This window comes from Dermacentor variabilis, chromosome 7 (assembly GCF_050947875.1).
Source record: "Dermacentor variabilis isolate Ectoservices chromosome 7, ASM5094787v1, whole genome shotgun sequence".
NCBI classification, from domain to species: domain Eukaryota; kingdom Metazoa; phylum Arthropoda; class Arachnida; order Ixodida; family Ixodidae; genus Dermacentor; species Dermacentor variabilis.
Genome location: NC_134574.1, coordinates 176,726,836 through 176,749,825, shown reverse-complemented (window position 1 = coordinate 176,749,825; position 22,990 = coordinate 176,726,836). Strand labels below are relative to the sequence as shown.

Below are 22,990 nucleotides of genomic sequence, written 5' to 3'. Positions count from 1 at the left end.
AGATATCACTCTTCTCTTGCAGTGTTTTGGCGCAGTGATGGCGTGTGCCACAAGCACACGCCATGTTCAAGTCGCAGCTCTGGGTCCGACTGTGCCACACCACCGATGTCCCCCAAAACAAAAATTTACCGAGGCTTAACACCATCACAAAGAATCGCGACGGCCGGTACCTCCTAAGCTGAAAACAGACGTGCACAACCAATGAAGACTGCTGAGACAAAGACACTGAACATGTGAAGGTGGCAAAGGCCCCGATTCGTCAGTTTTTGATTGCAAGCGCAGCTGTGACGCACTTGATTTGCTGTGTTTTGGTGCTTGCCACGCCATCTGCCGCACAACATTAGCAGCTACACAAGATTTGCAAAGCCTCCAAGATTCGCGACGGGCAAGAAGTCTCGGAGATAACGTACAACGGAGAGGAGGCAGCCACCGCTGCCTTCTGGCCAACCCCGCGCCGGTTAGATTTTTCTTGATTTTGCCTTCTCTCCGTTCCGGAGGCGATGCAGCCTTGTGTGCAGACAGTAGACACGTTTCTCTGGCCGTGTGCCAGGCGCCAAGTCACCGGCACGGTGGTGCATAGTTAGAATTATCCGTGGCGGAACCTTCTCGCGTTCGAATTAACAGGCTTTTTTATACATAGATTTCTGTGGAGCTTGGCTGGACCAAATCGTACAGTCCGAATTATCCATGAATTCGAATTATTGAAGTTCGAATTAACGAGCTTTCACTGTACCAACGAAGCAAATAGTTCTCTATTTGTATAATTAAACAACGCTGGATCGAGACATAGTGAGGCAGAAAGTGCTTGAATGTTCCTTTTCTAGGCAATCTAAGCTGCGTTGTAGTACCTCGAGAATACTTTAGGCATTCCAATAGGCGGTGCTCAAATGCTTTATGCTTTCAATTTGAAGTTGTAGTGAATTGATGGGTTCCGCAAACAATGTGTGCCTCGCCATACCGACAGTCGGTTGCTACCGTTGCGTGATGGGTGTGCCATACTGTTGATAAAGGCTAATGAGGGCCACCATGAAACATTTCACAGCTTGCAATTGATTGGCTCTCGATCTTAACCACGAAACGTTTCTCTCAGGTGATTGCTACTATGGTTTTTGTGAATTAACTATGTAAATACTCTACATGATGTGCTACGATGTTAGCAGCCATGAGCAATTTGTTTTTTTGGAGGCCTGTTTTAGAGAGGGGTGAAAGTAGCAGCTAACATTTTCATAAGAAATCTGCGCCTAACTCTTTCTTTTACACATTAATAAATGGCCATATTTGACTCGAACAACTCAGCAGAGTAATAAGAAACACGATGACAGCTTCACTGGGCAGTGTTTTTCTAACACGGGTAACATATGTTGATGCCAATTAGCAAGATTTTACTTCCATGTAAAATAAAATGTCTTTCATAGCTAAATACTAAAGGAATGTTAAGTGTTTAGTGGAGCATCATACCCAACTTCGTGTGTTAATTTGCAGACATTCTTCTTACACAAAATTTATGGACAGACATGGGGCATATATACATTGTAAAACCAGTAGACCCCTTCAACGCTACATAGCTTGCAATATCTAAGCCGCAAATTTTCTCGACTCACGCGCTTTTGAAGAAGGAACTGTGGTTCAGACATGGCAGCAGAAAGAAGCCGACATATCCTTCAATAAGTACGGCTCGAGTCACCCGTACCCCAAGCATGCACGAAGGGATCGAGCGCACCCGGCAGCCGTGCGAGCAGGAGCGAGAGGCGTCCTGGCCGTGACGTCACTCGTGAGAGGGCGCCGCTCTAAATTCTCGCTGCTAATAGAGTTACGTTCATTTTTCACCTGTTCATACATTTCTAGAAAACACGATTTTTGGCACCAATGTCCTGCACGTCAACAAACTGCAATCGTATGATACGTTTTCCGGCTGCCAGACCCCATGTAAATGAGAAAATATGCAAGTTGCGTGCGATCGAGAACAGTATATTGCTGGCTACCGCAGCAGGTTCACCGCAATACTCGCCTGCCCGTCTCACGTGAAAACGCCGGCGTGCACTCAGTTTCTCATTTCGGTTCCAGCAAGTCTTCTCAGGGGTTGTCGCACGCAGCATTCACAGCTATCACCGCCAATCCTAGTACAATGAGCATCTTCATTTATCTGTTTTACAGCACGTAGTGCGATAGGAAGTGTAGCGCACGCTTTCACCAGGCGATAACTGAAACGCGCTGCCATTCCTCGCTGCCAGATTGCGATCGTATATGTTATCTTGTCACTAGATCCCATGTGAACAAGAGAAGGTGCGAAGCGCTTGTGATCGAGGATGGTATATAGCCGCCCGTCTCGCGTGAAAACAACAGCGCGCATTCAGTTTCTCATTTTGGTTCCAGCAAATCTTCGCCCGGGTCATCGCATGCCGCATTCACAGCTACTGCTGCCAAACCTATTGCAATAAGCATCTTCACCTACCTGTTTTACAGCGTGTGGTAGCGTACTGCATGCTTTTAGCAGGCAATAATACAAACACACCGCTGTTCCCTGCTGCAGGCGACGGGATGTGGACATCACGTGTCGCTTTGGCTGCATCTGGCGTTGCCCACTAGCTTGATTTCGTTTCCGTTTCCCACTGCCCTCTTAAAACACCACACAATAGAAAAACAACAAAACGCATCTTGGGCCGCTGGAGCACCACTGGCTCCACGCGCGTTGGCTTCTCGTGCCGCAACGATCCGCACGACACTTCGCATTACGTAGATGTCAACAACAGTTGAGTCTGTGGAATTACTTCGGATCGTACATTTTCCTGGTTAGTATGTTTTTTTTTTTTCAAAACGAATAAATGAGGTTCTACTGTAATTACTTATGTAAGCTGTGCTGAGCAGTACATTGCCGCAGCGATAATTTTAGGGGGTGTTAGGTCGCCTTAACCCTCTCCCCTGCCACAGGCCTGTGGCTTGACATTATTTAATGGGTTTAAAAGCTTCTCTGCATTCTGCCCCTGTTTGAGTATGGCCAGGGTTGGAACCTTGCGCTCAGAAGCAGAACACTATAGCCACTGTAGTGGGTGGCTCTGTCACAGTAATGGCTTCCCCAGCAAGAATCGGAACCAGTACTATGGTGTTCTAGAAGGGGGTAGTGGGCTCAGGAGCGGGAGCGCCCTATGCATTGCAGCGAGGTGGCAAGTGTGGACGGGACGCGGATTTCGGTGGCGGCGCTGTAGTCACGTGGGCTGGCTCCCTCCGCTGCTTCGCCATAGAATAAAGTGCTTCGCGCGCTTGTTCATTCGGGCTTGATTCGCGACGTTGATTGTTTTTTGGTGTTTCAACCTACCGTTCGAGTCTGTTTCGCGCGCAGTCGGCCGAACACGTGAGGAGTAGGAAGGTCGAAACGTCAACGGCAACGACACTGCTTCGCTCCCGGCTGTGAAACAGGATGTAAGTGCAAAAAAGGAAAGCAGCCGTCGTTCACCGCGCCGAAAGATGAATAAACACGGCGAATTTGGGAACGCAACTTGCACCGCCAAGACAAAAAACTCGACGAAACGTGCGCGGTTTGTGTGCGAAACACGCTAAAAGAGTAGGTGGATTTTTGAGCGATTCAACTGCAGATGGCCTAAGGGTGACGATATCTAGCGCATTGTCACTGCTGGATTATCTTGTCAGCCAGGGATTTAGGTATGTTATGACATCCAGGTTAAGCCAGGATTCACTGGAAAACTTTTTCGTATAGTCAGGCAATCATGTGGGTCTAATGTCCACCCAACACCAACGCAGTTTCTAATTGTCGTTAATTGCCTATCCTTTTGTAACCTTGCGAAAATAGTATGCTCAGGCAATGTTGACCTTAATGGAGCTAGTGGAAAAATGAGTTCTCTCCTGAGTGCGCAAGATGCTCCAGCTCAATAAGCCAGGGCTGCTTCAATCGACCATCTCATTGAGGAAGGAAACCTAGCTTCAGCCGAGCTCATGCTTCGTAGTATTCCTGCTGAGCACAGAGAGTTGGTGGAGCAGAAGAGCGACAACCGTCTAATACATTACATGGCAGGGTATGTTGCTCGAAAGTTTCTGAAGTGTTATGACTGCATGTCTTGCTAGGCCTTCCTTATGGAAACCCCCAATACGGAAAGCAAAAACTCTGAGTTCACTGTGACATGCGACAAGGGAGGGTTGTTATATCCTTCGCTGGAGCTTTTCAGGGCAGTGAAGAAGTTGGAGGACATCTTCACTGTGTTCTTCAGCTGAGAGAAACTCTGCAGTACAGCATAGTGGATGTAATGTTGCTAGTGAAGGAGAACTTTGGCTATGCCTTATAGGCTGCAGCCAGCACTAAGATGCGCTCACAACAGAGTTGACCAAGTTCTATGTGCTGACCACTGCAGGCTGCACTTCTATGTAAAATGGATCAACCAATCGCGACAGGAACGGCGTAAAAAGAAATTGCACGCGAAGATAAGCCGTTCCTCATAGTGCCTGTCTCGTAGCAGCCATGCACTTTGAGAAAGGAGTAGCTGCCCATCTTTTGTACCAATAAAGAGTTGTTTGTGGCTATGACGAGTTCTCTTTATTTTGCTGTGTTACGAAATTTCGCTATCCCTGGTAACCACTACGACCGCATAATAGTGGCATCACCATAGGATTAACTACCTAGCTTTCAGTGGATATATGCTTTCGTAAACAAAATCGCAGTTAAAGGAATAAAACCTCATCATATCTGGCCTCTGTTCCGAATGTGTTAGTACACGCGCCGCAATTGTTTGGCTCACTTGAACTTGTGAATGCAATTGGGTTCTGACCTGCACAAAAATTGTTAATGGCAAATGAATTAAGCAATTTACCCATTCACATATTTACCTCTTCTACGGTGTACGCGAGCTTTTAGTTTAGAAATCAGTCGCATCGTTGTGCGTCCGTTAGTCTGCACTCGTTGGGTCGGCTTTATTTTCACGCAAGCTTGAAGAACGTCCGTCTTTCCACCTTTCTCTGCGCCTTGTCTTATTTTAGAAGTTTTCAGAAAACATGCTACGGAGCTGCGCGCTTTCTTTTTTCGGCGCGACACCAAGCGCACACGGCTTTCTCTACGTTGAAAATGCTCAGTTTCGCGTTCCGTACAGCCCATGCTCTGGTGGCGCCATCTGGCGGCGTCGACGTGAGATGCCACACCCGCAGGCTCTCCCTGATCCCACTACCCCCTTCTAGTTCACTATACCAATACTATACAAAATATTGTATTTATCTAGGCTGGCACCAGTTCTAGGCCAACCCCCACAATTCGCAAAGTCACAAAATGAAAGGAAAGATTTCCATTGGAAGCAGGCCAAACAAAAGAAGCCATTCAGTGTGAAGAGTCATGCAACCTCTTTGAGATGTATCACTTTTGGAATGCTCACATTATTTAGTTGGCCGGTACCTTAGTCTGTGCCATCATGGCCCAATCCATTACTCCAGTAAAATAGACATGTCAAAGACATGTCAGTAAATAGGCAACTGAATTTGTTCCGAGCAATGCCGCAAACCTTTACGACCTCCTTCGCTTGCATGATCTCCCTGCTTACTGACATTTCCCTTCTTTTTGTGTCCTGATTAAACCAGCGACATATTTTTCCGCCTTGTGGCATCAACCTTTCTGCGATCGGCAATGTAAAAATTAAAAATTAAATTATGGGGTTTTATGTGCCAAAACTACGGTCTGATTATGAGGCACGCCGTAGGGGGGGGGACTACGAAAATTTGGACCACCTGGGATTTTTTATTGTTCACCTAAATCTAAGTACACAGGCGTTTTCACATTTCACCCCCATCAAAATGCGGTCACCGTGGCCGGGATACGATCCCGTGACCTCGTGCTTAGCAGCCCAACACCATAGCCACTAGGCAACCACGGCGGGTGATTGGCAATGTCAGGCGGTTGTGGCCAAATTGCACATCAAATTTAAGCTAACCCTTGAATTTGGTCCATAAATTATTTTTCACAAAGATTTCTGCCTATATTTGAGTAAATACGGTAAATGTAGGTATGGCTCTGTGCTATGGAGTAAACAAGGTAAGGAAGCAACATGCAGGCTAGACTTTTACCTCCTCAGCCGGATGGTAAGGCGGTGGTTCGGGTGGCAGATTGCTGCAGGCCGCTGTGGGTGGTAGGAGGTGGTCAAACGAATCACCCGTCCTTGCATTCTGACCGCCTGAGGGGGAAACAGTGAACAAGCATCGTGTTTAACAGCAGCAGGCTCCGCAGTGGTTCAAGCTCATCATCCCATAGGGTGCTCTTACTACCACTTAACACTAATGCACGTACAAATATAACACACATCTAGTTTTTGTGGGTTCAAAGTAAGGAAATTACGTGCAAGAAAACTTAATGCATACCCAGCTTTTATAACAAGGAAACTGTAGCATACCTCCAATTTTGACAATCAGTAAAAAATTGTACAAAGAAAATTAAATGTCCAGAATTTACCTTCGTGGTATGGAAGTTTAATCGCACCTAATGTCCCCTGTCATCGCATAGTACCCATTGTTGTCACTTAGCACATGTGTTTTCAGGAAAAGTTTACTAAAAAATTGCGTGTGCATTAGATTTGAATACAAAACAAAAACTACAATAGTGGTAAGCTATTGTCATTGGCATTAAAATTCCTTTCCGAAATCCCATCCACACGTCACACTACAAAAGATTTATGCCTACTCCCCAAGTTCACTGAGCTATATATTCTAGGCTCTGTGTACCTGCTCCAACCCATGACGTCACAAAGATGTGATGGTGCTGTTGTCGCTGCTTACTATGTTGCAGTAGGCACTTAGCCAGCTCTAGCTAAATCAATCAGAGTGCCTCAGTTACCACAGGTGCTTTTACAATGAGCAGTGTTAGAAGGAAGGAGTCACATTTGTGCTGACGATATGCATTGTGGTACATAGTGCCAAAGGCCACAAAAATAGGAGACAAAAGATTTCATTGACTTCCTGTTGACAAAAGCCGCCACAAGCAATGGGCTAGCAATGAGCTTGTCAATTACAATTTTCCACCACATTGTAGGACAGATTAGTCTTGAATGTAGGCAGAGTGGGTGAGCGCATGTCAACGCACATCATATTAGCAGTGTGGGTAGCCAAGCACAGATTCACATAAGCAGAAAGCGGCATGGTAACAGCTATATTCATTGCAGCAAGGAAGTGCATTGAAATGTGTTCATGAATCTCTGCACGTGAACTAGAATGTGCCATGTTGGTCATCCACAATTCCAACAATGCTTCCACCGTGGGAGCAGGGCACATGCAATACAATCTGGCATCTGATCCGGCATTTAACTTATCCCAATGACTGACCCCAACCGATTTCCTACAGGTTCTGATAGAATGCAGTGTGGGATCAGACGCTGAACAACCAACCAACTCCCTGGATGTTGCGGTGCAAAGGATGGAGCAATTGCATGGCCGCAGTCAACAATGCAGATAGCGTGTATCGTTGCATGCCACAGAGCCAATGTTGCCAGCGGGTTGGAACCTCACCAGTTCTATCATTCCAGCCAAGGCATTCGCTTCTATTGCTTGCTCATGGCAGCATAAAAATTCGGTAGTTTTTTCAGAAATGAAATAAAACCTAATAGAATAAGATTATGACGTAATAGTTCTGCGGAAACCTGCAAGGTGGAGGAAAGTAATTAATAAAGAGAAAAATGAGACATCCACCCAAGCATAGCAATTGCTACAAAGGAAGCCCATACGGGTTCCTCGAAAGAAAAGCCTTGCAGTTGAAGAAAAATTTGTCCTGGTCCGGGACTCAAACCCAGGACCACTGCCTTTCCGAGGCAGCCTCTCTACCATCTGAGCTAACCAGGCGGCTAGCAGACGGCAGGGCGAAGTCGAATTTATTGACAATTCGAAGCAAAGACAAGAGTGACGTAATAGTTCTGCGGTAACCCACAAGGTACGATAAATTCAACTTCACCCTGCCATCTGCCGGTGCCGCTGCCGGCACATTCTGAGCTCCTTTCTGAAGCTGCAGCTTTAGCTGGAGGATCTCACGCTGACTCTCGTCGGCTAAGCGCGCTAATTGAGCAGCTTCCTTGATTGCCTCTCGCTCCGCAGCTCTCTCGTCCCTTTGTTTTGCCTGTTCAGCCTCAATCCATCTGAAAAGTTCTGCGCCTGACAATCCTATTTGGAGTCCTATAGCCGTGAGTTTCTTTAAATCCATGGTGCAGTCTACTAATGTGTGTCTGCGCTCAAGCGAAACTGCCCTCTTTCACTGTATTTACGAGTGAATCCTGGCAGGCTCGCCACTTTGTGATGTTATTGGGTGCAGGATCACTCCAGAAAGAGGCAGAAGCAGCACATAGAAGCACAAACACACATCAGACTTGTATTGATGCACTTCACACATTGAAAACTGCACACACATGCAACAGTTCCCCAAAATATCTCCAAGACGACATGTAGCTATATATATGTATTGGTCAAATGTAATCGGCCTACAGTTCAGACGGAAGCACATGTCGCCATGTCGGAGACGTTGTGGAACCGATGTCGAACAGCAGGGTCGGACAGCAGGGTCGGACAGCAGGGTCGGACAGCAGGGTCGGACAGCAGGGTCGGACAGCAGGGTCGGACAGCAGGGTCGGACAGCAGGGTCGGACAGCAGGGTCGGACAGCCTCGCGGGGCTCAGGTGGCCCTGTGCCACAATTGATATACCGGAGCCTCCGGCTGGGTTTGCGCTCAGGAGCCCACAGCAGCAGTCACTGGGTCACGTCCACAGCTGGCGGGGTGGCCCTGTGGCCACTCACCCGAATGCTCGTTCACCCCGGTTCAGGACCGCCAGCACTTTTGGACCAGTTGCCAAGTGGAAGAACTGGGAGAGGTAGCCTCCCAGCGGGTGACAGCGTTGATTCGGGTGTGTCATAGTGACGCAGGCGGCGATAGCTCCTATGGGCCGGACGCACAACAAGGAAGCTCTTTGCCCTTGAACACCGAACCTCGTGCACTGCTCACGCCACAGGCCACACTCTCTCACGCCATGCTTTTCGAGGCGTCACCGTCGACGCTCACAACTTGGTGTCGATGATGATGACGAGGGTCCTCACTCACGGGTATTTGCCAAGAGTTGGTGCCCTCTTCGTCACCGCACAGCGCACTGCCTTAATGTTTATTTTTTATACTTTTCCGTGTACCATATTATCACAATGGCATCCCTGTTTCAAGACAATCGGTGAATATGCGCAGTCGATGCGTGGCTGGTCAGCCTCCATACCGGTGACGATTCCCATGGCCTGCTCCAGTGTGAGGTCTTGCTCTTCCAGAGGATATCCTCTGCCTGTGTTATCTCGAACACCATGAGTGACCCGGTCTCAGGTCATTATCAAGTTTATGTCCAAATGCACATGGGCCCGCCAGTTTCTGCAGTTCAGCAACAAAGTTCTTTGCCACTTCGCCCTCTCTTTGCACCTGACAGGGGAACTGGTGGTGCAGAACAATCACCGAAGTCTTCGACATGTAGTATGTCATCAGCAGCTGCAGGCTTTTATCCAAAAGTGTGATGTCACCAGGCGTTCTGGGTGCCAGTAACCTAAGCGGTAACGAGTATGTCAGGTGTCCACAGGGGCTCGGAAACACTGCCTGTTTCTGGTCTTGGGCAATGCCGTTGGTGATGAGTGCTGTCCTAAGACTTCAAGAAATTTGTCCCACTCTTAGGCTTTACCAGTGAATGCCATCAACTTCGCCATGACAGCTATTGGTATTGGCGGCAAAGGAAAATGAGAACAAAATAACTTAACAAAATATGTTACTATAGGTACCCTAGTTGGCAATTGTTAGGAATTAATAAATAAATTTATCAGGAGTAGGAAGAACTTCATTTTCACCAGATTTTCGAATTACGTGAATTACTGGGTTATTTCTTCTGCCAGGTGGCGTGGTGTGGCCGTAAGCCCTCGACTTTCAGTGATCTCCAAAGCCTAGTTGACGGTCTGTAGCTGGACTGCAGGATCCAAGCTGGACACCTCTACCTCCCAGTCCGAAGCGTTATGAAGTTGGAGTTCTGCCCTAGGCTTTAGCCCAAGGCAGCTTCTCAATATATGTGTCAGGTCCGCCTTATGGGCATCGCAGTTTTTGCATTTAGGTGAGAAGCAGCCCGGATATATCAGTGAGTACTTGTAAGGGCCGGCAAATGAGCCAGTCTGCTACTGTCTCCAGCTAAACTGTTGCAGTTTATCCAGTGATTTATCTGGAGAGGGGTATATTTGTCTACCTTTGCGGTGGTGCATAGTAACTGCATGAAATGTCCCCCTGTGATCCCTCGTTGAGCCCAGGTCGAGACCTCCCACCGCCCGGCTGACGAAACCTCGGGCATAATTATGGGTAGCCTCATTTTGTGGGTGTGAGGAATGTGCGGGGACCTAGATGATTTGAATCTGGCGATCAGGTGGTGGATTTGCCAGGTGGGTTTGTGGATTTTGCTACTGGCAAAATTTGGATGGATGGATGTGTGTTGTTTAGTGGCGCAAGGGCCAGGTATGGCCAAAGAGCGCCATGACTGATAATTTTGTGTTAAGCGCTGATTTGTGAGTTGCGATGGTGGAATGTAACATGGCTGTAAAGTGGCCTAAAATCAATCAGTGTCATGGAAGCGTAAAATAATATATAGTATAAAATTATGATAGTGATACATGTAGTGGTCTGTGGATATAGTACGCGTGATAAGTGATCATGGAGCTAAAATGCAAGAATATATAAATAGCACCTATGCTTCCAGGGGGCCTTTGAGCCCAAAGGCTGGGAAGGCAGGTGCTTTCTTTTATTGCAGTTACCGCAGCAGAAACCTCTGTTAAGAGGCTGTGCTACGGATTTCCTGGGGCTATAACACGAAAACTATGTATATCTTTTAAAAATTGAAGCAGGGATTGGTCTTTAAAGAGAGGTTCTATGCCTATGAACATTTGAGGATGGAGTGGAATTCGCTGCCGGTGTGGTAATTGAAAATTCTTTTTCCTATTTACGTCTAATTCCCTGCATTGCATCAGGATGTGAAGCACGATAAGTGGCTCACCACATTTATCACACATGGGTGGATCATCACCGGACAAGAGGTATGCATGTGTGCTGTATGTGTGTCCTATCCTGAGTCTGCAAAGTGTTACTTCTGTATGGCGGTTCTTTGATACCGGCGGCCAGTTGCCAAGGTACGGCTTGATAACATCTAGTTTATTTTCCGTTTCTCTGTTCCACAAGCGCTGTCATTTACTTATTGAGGGCCATTACAGGGACAGCCATGGAAGTGTTGGAAGCGTTTGTGTGGACGGATGTGGCTAGCTGGTCCAGCCAACACGTTTCCATCTATCTCTCCGTGCCCCGGCACCCAGCATATCACGATATGCTTCTTGGACGCATAGGTGGTTAGTAATGCTGAGTAAAGAGATAAAATGATAGGGTTTTGATATTTTTTGACAGTGAATAAAGGGAAAATTGGACATCCACCCGATTGTAGCAATTGCTACAAAGGAAACCCATACGGGTTCCTCTAAAGGAAAGCCTCAGAGTTGAAGAAAAATTCGTCCTGGTCCGAGACTCGAACCCGGGACCACCGCCTTTCCGAGGCAGCCGCTCTACCATCTGAGCTAACCAGGCGGCTAGCAGATGGCAGGGTGAAGGCGAATTTGTCGACAACACGAAGCAAAGGCAAGTGTTTGACGCAATAGTTCTGCGGAAGCCCGCAAGGTGGAGAGAAGTAATGAATAAAGGGTAAATCGGACATCCACCCGATCGTAGCAATTGTTACAAAGGAAACCCATACGGTTTCCTCGAAAGAAAAACCTCAGAATTGAAGAAAAATTCGTCCTGGTCCAGGACTCGCACCCGGGACCACAGCCTTTCCGAGGCAGCCACTCTACCATCTGAGCTAACCAGGCGGCTAGCAGATGGCAGGGTGAAGGGGAATTTGTCGACAACACGAAGCAAAGGCAAGTGTTTGACGTAATAGTTCTGCGGAAACCCGCAAGGTGGAGAGAAGTAATGAATAAAGGGAAAACCGGACATCCACCCGATCGTAACAATTGCTATATAGGAAACCCATACGGGTTCCTCGAAAGAGAAGCCTCAGAGCTGAAGAAAAATTCGTCCTGGTCCGGGACTCGAACCCGGGACCACGGCCTTTCCGAGGCAGCCGCTCTACCATCTGAGCTAACCAGGCGGCTAGCAGATGGCAGGGCGAAGGCGAATTTGTCGACAACATGAAGCAAAGGCAAGTGTTTGACGTAGTAGTTCTGCGGAAACCCACAAGGTGGAGAGAAGTAATGAATAAAGGGAAAATCGGACATCCACCCGATCGTAGCAATTACTACAAAGGAAACCTATATGGGTTCCTCGAAAGAAAAGCCTCAGAGTTGAAGAAAAATTCGTCCTGGTCCGGGACTCGAACCCGGGACCACCGCCTTTCCGAGGCAGCCGCTCTACCATCTGAGCTAACCAGGTTTTCAAAGTGTTGATGACGCTCAAGGAATCTGTGTATATAACTGCCTTTTGGATATTAAATTCTTTAATGTGTTTAACGGCGGCCAATATCGCATAGGCCTCTGCCGTGAAAATACTTGTGCTAGTGTGCATAACACCGGAATCCGAAAAGGATGGACCGACCGCCGCGTAAGACACGCACGAATAACACTTCGATGCGTCTGTGAAAAATTCAGGAGAGGAGTATTTGTGCTGTAATTCGAGGAAGTGCATTCGGATATGCGCGACAGGCGCGCGCTTTGTAACAGCTACGAAAGATGTATCACAATGTATAGGTTGCCACTGCCAGGGCGGGGGCCATATAACAGGGGGCATAAGGTGGTATTCAAGCAGTGGAACCCTTGCTTCTTCAGCTATGTCTCTAACACGCAGTGAGAAAGGGTTTGCCACTGTGGGCCGGTTACGAAAAAGTTGAGAACTGAACAAATCATTTATATGGAATACGCGGGGTGCTCACTGTTTGTGTTCACTCTCAGAAAATACATGAAAGACGAATATGTTCTCTGCAGATGAAGTGACCACTCATCCGATTCAATGTAAAGGCTTTCTACTGGGCTTGTTCTAAAAGGCGAATTCCTAAGTGGTGGACAGGGTCTAGCATCTTCAGAGCAGTTGGAGTAGCCGACTGGTAAACTATGGCTCCATAGTCTAGTCGTGTGCGTATGAGGCTTTTATACAAGTTCATGAGATATTTTCTATCACTGCCCCATGTTGTGCGTGACAGCACCTTTAAGATATTCATTGATTTCATACATTTGTTTTTAAGATACTTTATGTGCTGTATAAAGGCTAATTTCGCATCTAAGATTATGCTTAAAAATTTCTGTTCCCTATTTACAGGCACATGTTCCCCATGCAAGACAATTTCAGGATCAGGGTGCAGGCCTCTTTTTCTAGAGAAAATGACACATGTGCTTTTTTGTGGGTTCAGTCTGAAACCGTTCTCATCAGCCCATTTGGAGACTTTGTTAAGGCCAAGTTGGACCTGTCGTTCACAGATTGCAAGAGAACTTGATTGAAATCATATCTGCACATCGTCAACATATGTTGAATGGAAGATGTTACGTGGTATCTGTAGACGACGAGAATTCATTTTTGCTATAAAGAGCGTGCAGCTGAGCACACCGCCCTGCGGCACTCCTGTTTCCTGTACAAATTTCCGTGACAGAACATTGCCCACTCGAACACGGAATGTGCGATTAGAAAAATAACTTTCAATAACACTAAACATATTGCCGTGTATACCTAACTGTGAGAGGTCTCTCAATATCCCAAACCACCACGTAGTATCATAAGCTTTCTCCATATCTAAGAATACTGATAAAAAAAACTGCTTATGAACAAAAGCTTCACGGATACGTGCCTCGATACGTATGAGATGGTCACTGGTGGATCGACCCTCGCGAAACCCGCACTGGTATGGGTCGAGGAATTTATTTGATTCGAGGATATGTAGTAGGCGACAGTTAATAATTTTTTCGAATACTTTGCAGAGGCAACTTGTTAGCGCTATAGATCGGTAACTTGATACAGAGGAAGGATCCATCCCGTGCTTCAGAATTGGAATTACAATAGCCTCTTTCCAAACAGAGGGGGTCTCGCCGGAAAACCATATAACGTTGTATAGGTAAAGGAGGGTTTTCTGTGTTTCGGATGGTAGTTGTTCGAACATCTCATATATTACGCGGTCTGAACCTGGGGCGGATGAATTACAACAGTTCAGTGCTGCCTGCAGTTCTGCTATGCAGAATGGCTCATTGTACGCCGCACTTTTAGCAGATTTTCTTTCTAACTTTTGCTGTTCTATTTGCGTTTTGTACTTTAGGAAGGTTTCGGAGTAGTGTGAAGAGCTCGATATGTATTCAAAATGTGCACTGAGAAAGTTGGCTTGCTCTTCAAGGCTTTCTCCGTAGCTTTTTACTAGAGGTAAGGAATACGTTTGTTGCCCATTAACTTTCTTCACTCTATTCCAGACTTTTCTCTCATCTGTATACGAGTTGATGCTTGATATAAACTTTGCCCAACTCTCTCGTCTTGCTTGTCAGCGCGTTCTCCTTGCCTGGGATTTGACATGCTTAAAGTTTTCCAAGTTTTCTGCTTTGGCGAATCGCGAAGCAGCGCCCACGCTTTGTTCTGGTTCCTCCGTGCTTGCCAACATGCATCGTTCCACCAGGGAACACACCGCTTGGAACCCATGCCGCTCGCTTGAGTAATACATTTACAGGCGGCATCCAGTATAAAAGCTGTAAAATATGCAACAGCATCATCTATGGTTATACCAGACATCTCAGTCCAAGTCATGTGTGTAAGGAGTTTGGTACCGTTCCCAATCGGCTGAATCAATCTTTCACCGAGGTACCTGCGGCGGAAGTTGATCTTGTTTCGGCGTAGTTAGGATTATTGGGAAGTGGTCACTCCCATATGGGTTGTTAAGCACATTCCATCTAAAATATGATGAAAGCGTCGGCGATAAAATGCTAAGATCTATGGCAGGGTATGACTTGTTGGCTAGGTTAAAATATGTGGGCTCCTTCGTGTTCAAGAGACATGTTCCGGAGGAAAAAAGCACCTGTTCAATGACGCGACATCACACATCACAGCGTGAATCGCCCCAGAAACTACTGTGTGCATTAAAATCACCGAGAATCATATAGGGCTCCGGGAGATCATCTATTAATGATTCTAAGTCGCGTCTGTGAAGCTGATAATGTGGTGGTATCTACAAAGAGCAGATGGCAATGAGTGTATTTAAAAGTATGGCTCGAACGGCCACGGCCTCAAGGGCCGTTTGGAGCCTCAAATGCTGACACACTACACTTCTATCAGCAATGATAGCTACACCGCCAGATGATGCGACAGCATCCTCGCGGTCTTTCCGGAAAGTCATGTATTGTCGGAGGAAGTTAGTGTGCTCGGAAGTTAGGTGGGTTTCTTGCACACACAGCACTTTAGGTTTAAACTTACAGAGAATTTCTTGGATGTCTTGTAGGTTTCTTAATAATCCTCTGATATTCCACTGTATGATGTCATCCATGTTGAAAAAAAAAGTTGTGCTGTGTGTCTCAAGAGAGAGGAGAATGACATTACTTTACAGGGCCTTTGTTAGGCCCTGTAATTGGTGTTTTGTCCTTTTTGGAGTGGTCAAGAGAACCTCGCCGCTCCTTCGGCGCTACTTGCACCATTTGGCTTGGACTGGTGTCCATAGCCTCTTGCGAGGCACGGGACACCCGCTCCAGAGAGCGATGTGTGCGTCGCGTAGACTTCGTCTCAAGCGACGGAGTCTTCGTCCCCACGGGGCCGGAGGTCGACAGGACCCCTGTGGCCTCTGCAGTGCCCTGGCTGCTGCCGGAGCTTGAAGAGGCCACTGGTGTGGACACTTTGAGAGATGGCAGGGCAGCGATGGCTGCTCCCACTGTAGGGGCGGGTGGCGTTAGCCTCGGCACGCTAGGCGTGGTCCGGGCTGCCGCCAGAGGCCGTTGTGCTGCCGCCCCCCGCTGCACCACTTTTCAGCAAAAGATGTTCTCAGTGAAAATAACAAAGAGACCCTTTGTCGTGCTTCACGGAATGTTATGTTCTCCTTAAATTTTACTGTAATTATTTCTTTTTTTCTCTTCCAGGCTGGACAAGCTCTGGAGTACGCAGGGTGACTGCCGTCGCAGTTTGCACAATGTATCTCATTATTGCAGTTGTCAGCAGAGTGACCGGTTGCGCCGCACTTTGCGCACATAAGCTGTCCTCGGCAGCTCTGGGATGCGTGACCAAATCTCTGATATTTGAAGCAACGTCGCGGGTTAGGAATGTAGGGTCGAATATGTAGTTTTACATAGCCGGTTTCAAGAGTCTCGGGTAACGTAGTTGAGCTGAAAGTGAGTATTAAATGCTTTGTTGGGATTTCATTGTCATTCCGTCTGATTTTGATGCGCTGCACATGGATTACGCCTTGGTCCTTCCATCCATCCAGGAGTTCTTTTTCATTCAGTGTCATTAGGTCTTCATCCGATACTACGCCTTTGACTGTGTTCATAGTTCGATGTGCGCTGACAGAAACAGGAATGTTACCAAAGGCTACAAGGTGTGCAAGTCTGTTGTATTGTTCCTTGTCCTTTAGTTTGAGGAGCAAATCCCCACTTGCCATCTTTGTTACTTTGTAACCAGCTCCAATGGTCTCTTTTAGGCACTTGGCGACAAGAAATGGTGAGATTACTCTAGCTTTAGTAGATAACTGTTCACAGTTAAGTATGTGGAATTTAGGGAAAGTTTCCTTGTTTTTGGGAATGAATAGCGAGGTTGCGACGGTGCGTACCCTTTTCGAGGCACGATCGGGCGAAAACGGGTTCGAGGATCCCATGAAAAAAAGTAAGTTGTTCGGCAACGGCGTCTGCCACCCACCACGGAGCCCAACAAGGGGACGTGGCAGAACATGTAAACAAGTCTGCACAGCACCAGCAGTATGCCGTTACTATAACCCGATATAGTATACCCAAGGTAGGACAGCCACGCCAGGTTAACCCCTGCCGCCAGGAAAAGTCGAAGTGAATGGAAAAGATGAGAAGATAGGAAAGATCAAAAGGGGAAGAGAAAGACGAAGATGAGGGTAGAGAGAGACAGGAAAAGGCGACTGCCGGTTTCCTCCAGGTGGGTCAGTCTGGAGGTGCCGTCTACATGAAGCAGAGGCCAAAGGGGTGTGTTGCCTCCGCCGGGGGGCCTTAAAGGTCCTAACACCCAGCATCGGCTCAACCCCCAGGATCACCCTTTCCCCAGACACGGCTAAGCCATGCATGGCTACACACGGGAAGGTCCAACCCTCGTGTGCTCGGGTACGTGGTGTCGCAACACACCAAACACCTGCTGATGCAGACGCCCCTGCGGGGTACTGGCAAAATTTCTAACTGCAGTTTTAGAATCGCTAAACATGATTTTCGCGTTGGTGCCATTGATAGCCAGAGCTATAGCTGCCTCTTCTGCTTCCTCTGCATGCACGCAACTGTTGCTGCAGAGTGGGCCTGTCCTTGATTGTTGACTAGGCCTATGGAGAAGGCATCTCGACTTGGGTATTCTGCAACATCGACGTGGACTGTATCCTGCAGGCCTGAGTAGTGTTTATGTAGAGCTTTAGCTCTTGCTCTCCTTCTGTCCCTATGATGTTCAGGATGCATGTTTTTTGGTATTGGGTCTATCCTTAAATTTCTACGGTATATTTTAGTGGAAGTTTACAAATGGAGGTGCATGTGGATCCATAGTGGATCCTCAGATCCTCCACTATGTGTCTTTCTACTTTATTTTTGGATAGCCTCTCCAGCTGGGCTAGTTTGTGTGCCTAGCCAGCTCCTCCGGAGTATTGTGGATTCCCAATTCTAGGAGCTTCTCATCAGCCGTGTATCTAGGGAGGTGAAGGGCAAAAAGAAAAAAATTAAATTATGGGGTTTTACGTGCCAAAACCACCTTCTGATTATGAGGCACGCCGCAGTGGACGACTACGGAAGTTTAGACCACCTGGGGTTCCTTAACGTGCACTTAAATCTAATTACACGAGTGTTTTCGCATTTCGCCCCCATCGAAATGTGGCCGGTGTAGCTGGGATTCGATCCTGCGACCTTGTGCTCAGCAGCCTAATACCACAGCCACTGAGCAACCACGGCGGGTGGAGGTGAAGGGCTGATCTACATCATTGTCTAATTAGGCAGTTGATTTTCTTTTTTTCAGCCGGGTAGGGGTGCAGGTAAGGAAGGGAATATACTATCCAACTCAGGACGAAGGCTTGAACAAGTTGCCCGAGATCCACTTCCTTCATGCCTTTATGCTTGTTTGCTACTCGCTTAATTAGCCTGTTTGTTTGGCTAACACATCCTGTGATTTTGTTTAGGGTGACGGCATTTTTTCCGTGTTTTGTACATGCATCCACAGGATTCTAAGGGTCTGCAATTCTTGTACGTATGTGCCATCTACCATCACCTTGATGTCCAGGTGAGGCGTTTTTGCTTGTGGTTGAGCCCTTATAATAAAAGTTCTGACTTTTCGGGGGAGCATGAGAGACCTATTTGATTCGCATGATATGACACTCTGTCTGCTCCTGCTTGTAGCGTTTCCTCTATCTCACTATCGCTTCCGGTATTAGCCCAGAGCATGATATTGTCAGCGTATAGTGAGTGTCTTAAACCAGGGATTGTGCTAAGTGCGGCAGCTAGTGGTATAAGACAGATGTCAAACAGGAAAGGGGATAGTACTGATCTCTGTGGGGTTCCTTTGCTGCCAAGTTGCAATGAAGCAGATGTGATAGGAACCTAACTGGAGTTTGGCAGTGCTGCCGGAGCAGAAGGCTTTGATATACAGTCGACTCCCGTTAATACTAAGTTCACGGGGACCGCAAAAAACTTCAAATTAAACGAACTTCCAATTAAGCATAAAACACAAAAAAACAGCACTTTATTTGTGGCGAAATCGAGTATTTTCTCTAAGAAAAATAGTCGGTCATCTTGCTTTGCTTCTTCTTGCCAAATCGCGCTGCTGAAAGCAAGTTCTGCAGGCTGTAGATGTGGCGGAACGCTTCTTCCGCGTTACCTTCAGCGGCAAAGAAGCGCTCCGCAAGAGCAAGGCCCGCAGCTACATCGGCAGCCTTAGGTTGCGGCTCGCCTTCAACGTCATCGTCGCTTTCCTGGGTCGCTTCCTGGGGCCGAATAATCTCTACAATTTCGCTATCCGTCAGCGCACCGCACGTTTCGACCGCCTTGTCTACGGTGACGTAATCTTCAAAATTGACGTCCCCGAGAGCATCACCAAAATCAATGCCGTCAAGCTCGCTTGTTGACACTTCCTCTGCTGAAATTTCAGAGGCATCCTCCGAAGAAGCTGCCACAAAACCGCAAGCCCTGAAGCAGTTTGCGATTGTTTCTTGCTTCACACGATCCCATGCTCGCGCCGACATGTTGATGGCACTAAGCAGGCTCACCTCGTACTTTGTGGAGCTATCCATACACAAAATCATGCGCTCGAGGAGGTGCCGCCTGTACAGAACTTTAACATTCTTGATGATGCCTTGGTCCATTGGCTGCAAAACAGCCGTTGTGTTTGCAGGCAAAAATGCGAGGCGTATTGCACTCAAGGCTGGCACATTCACGTGAGCACTGCAGTGATCGACAAGGAACAACACCTTGCGGTTCGAAGCAGCAAACTTGCGGTCCAATTTGCTTATCCAGCTCTTGAAGATTTCGGTCGTCATCCACGCTTTTTTGTTCGCCTCATAGTCCACAGGCAGCGTCTTCACGCCTTTAAAACATCTCAGCTTCGCGGCTTTCCCGATCACAAGTAACCGACATCGTTCCGTGCCAGTCATGTTTGCCGCGATCAGCACCGACACTCTCTCCTTGCTGCGTTTGCCCCCAGCACAGTCGTCGTCCTTGAATGTCAGGGTCTTCTCTGGTAGAAGCCGATAGAAGAGTGCAGTCTCATCAGCATTGAAGATGTCTTCCGGTCTGTATTCGGCGAGATATTCAAGCAGCTTTCCGTCCTTCCATGTGGCGCATGTTTCCTGGTTAACGGACGCCTTTTCACCACACACGCTCTTGAAAACCAGGTCATGGCTATCTTTAAAGCGCGTCAGCCATCCATCTGACGAAACGAAGTCCTCGATCCCCAACATTGCTGCAAGCGTTCGGGCTTTCATCGCAACGATGTCTCCGCTGAGAGGAAGTTTGTTGCTCCTGGCCTCCCTAATCCAAACCAGCAGAGCCTTCTCCAACTCTGGGTAAGCGCCGGTGCGCATTCGCTTCCGAGAAGTCTTGAACTTGTCGTTCTCAAATGCATCCATTATTGTGCGCTTGTTCTTGATGTAGTTAGAGAGCGTGTTCGGCTTGATCCCGTACTTCCGCGCTATGTCTTGTTTGGCGGCACCTCCCTTCTCAACTTCCTTCAAAACCTCGACTTTCGTTGCCAGGTCGAGCGTGCGATAAGAGCCACGGTTTGCCATGGCTATAAACTGCGCGACTAGGTACAGTCAATTCCGAATCACTCGTGGAACAACCTAGCCTACGAGCTTCCCACACACAGGCGCTCGACCAACACCATGCCAACACACGCCTCGACATACGCTGCGCACGCTGCAAGACTAATCTCGCACAATCTCGCCACTGCCAGTATGCAGCGCTGCGTGCACCTATGGCACCCGCATGGCCTCCGCGATCAGCTCCGGCCACGCGCGGCAGCCGCGCGTGGCCTCCGGCGGGAGCCGCTTTGCCTCCCGCTGGAGTTGATCGCGGAGGCCACGGCAGCCGTAGCAATGAATAATCGCGCCGCTCCAAGAAGGATGGCGTCGCGGGCGGCTGCGGTGGCGATGACACCAACGCGGAGCACGGAACTGTTGCAACACTTGAAAAATTGCACATTCTACTAAAGAATGACGGTCACCTCGAGGATCCCGGCTGAAAATTAACTTACAATTAAACAATATTACTGGATGAGGACTTCGAATTATTGAGCTATTTCTTCTATAGGATTACATGCAAAACTGACGGGACCAGCACTTCACTTCTAATTAACCGAAAATTCCAATTAAGCGGCTTCGAATTATCGGGAGTCGACTGTAGTAGCAAGTTTTGTGCCCGACATTGAGTTCCTCCAATGAAAGCATGATTGCTTCGTGCTTACTGTTGTTAAAGGCTTTTGTTAGATCTAGTGCTAGCACAGCTCTAGTTCTTTTCCTGTGAATAGGGTGTAAAGCCTCTTTTGAGAGTCTTAGTGTGATGTCTTGCGTTGATAGATTTGCTCTAAAGCGTATCATAGTGTGCGGGAAGTCATACCTGTCATCCATGTGGCTCTGCAGCCTGCTTAGAATTACATGCTCTAACACTCTGCCTAAGCAGGAGGTGAGATATTTATTAGAAAGCGGCCTGCTTCCTAGCCTGGCCAAGCCAATGCCTCTTGATGGCTCTGCAGATACAGCGCCATCTACGGTCACAAAAAGAATTGCACGACTGTTATTTAGGTTGGCACAAATAAGCACGCTATGATGAGCTGTAGTCAGATTGTAAGCATTGTTTGTCATGACTGCGGCAGTCAGTGAGCTAGGCCTACCAGCTCGATTGGCGGCTGTCAGTACAAGCGTCATTGGATGGCGCACCACTGTGAAGTGTTTGTCACTGACACAGAGGTCTGTCCGTAAAGTAATGAGACAGCCTGCTGTGCAGCGCTGCAGTCGCTAGTAGCATGCTCCCAGGAGGAGAGGTCTGAGCTAAGCAACATACTGGGCGGCAGTTGCGTCTGAGCTCTGATGCAGTGAGGATCAGATGCAACTAATAAAGACTTTTCTGAAACTTTAGTCTTTATTCTTTAAAAAGTCTTTATGTGAGCAGCGTAAGCCCCAGAAGACTGCCTATGCAAAGCAAGGCGATGCATCCATTTTCTACTGTTGCAGCAATTGCGTGCAGCGATAGAAAGTGCCCCGAGTGTTATGCAACGTGTCTCAGTTTCAGAAAAGTTTTTATTATGAGCAGCGTAAGCCCCAGGAGGCTGCCTATGCAAAGCAAGGCTATGCAAAAGTTTTCTGCCGTTGCAGCGATCGCGCGCAGCGATAGAAAGCGCCCCGAGTGTTATGCAATGCGTCTCAGTTTCCAAAGTCTTTATTGCGAGCAGTGTAAGGCCCAGGAGACTGCCTATGCAAAGCAAGGCTATGTAACCGTTTTCTACTGTTGCAGCGATAGAAAGCGGCCTGAGTGTTATGCAACGCGTCTCAGTTTCAGATCCAGCGAAAGCGTCATCTCGCGCGGACCAGCCACCGCGTACGCAGAGAAAGAAAGTGCTTAGTGCCGTCGAACAGGGCCCACAGCAAGCGACTCAAAAGCGCGTGGGTTATGCAGGAACATTACGGTACTATCAGGAGCTGGGAGCGTGCACACGTGTTATACTCCTCATCTGGTAACTCTGTGCGCTTCTGAAATGGCCTTGTTGCATTCGCTATATTTGATGGTGTTTTCCCCTGTCAAATTTGGCAGGCAGTCTGGCAACATTGACCCGCAAAGGTGGCAACAGACTTCTACCACACCAGTCAGAACTATGCCAACTTGTGTTTTGGGCACAAAGGTAACATTGCTGTGTGCTTTGATGGCACCTGGATGACGCGGGGCTATTCTTTGCATATAGGAGTAGGTGCAGTGGTGGAGCTGTTTACCGGCTACATCCTGGGCTACATCGTGCTTTCCAACTTTTCTTTGGGCTGTAAAGTTGGACCTACACCTGACTCTGATGAGTATGCTGGGTGGAGGAAATCCCATCAGTGCCAAAAGAACGCTAATTGCAAATTTGCCTAAATGGAAGTTGAGGCTGGACTGATCTTGTTCCAGTGTTCTTTAGAACGCAACAAAGTACACAACCATGCTGTGCGACGGTGACAGCTGTACATTTAATGCTATCAAAGATGCCAAGGCGTATGGCTTCGCAGATGTACAGAAAGAAGATTGCATTAATCATATACAAAAACGTATGGGTGCAGCGCTTCAAAACCTGCTCCAGAAGCACAAAAGTGAA

The 22,990-nt window shown here is 47.7% G+C and overlaps 1 protein-coding gene across 2 annotated transcripts in view; it reads right to left on the bottom strand.

Moving 5' to 3' along the window:
• LOC142588534 (uncharacterized) overlaps positions 1–22,990 on the bottom strand; it is a 121,169-nt gene that overhangs the window by 9,412 nt on the left and 88,767 nt on the right. For both annotated transcript variants that reach the window (XM_075700373.1, XM_075700372.1), the window contains exon 8: positions 6,055–6,161. In XM_075700373.1, coding sequence (XP_075556488.1) covers positions 6,055–6,161 — 107 coding nt within the window. The remainder of the gene's footprint in view (positions 1–6,054; positions 6,162–22,990) is intronic.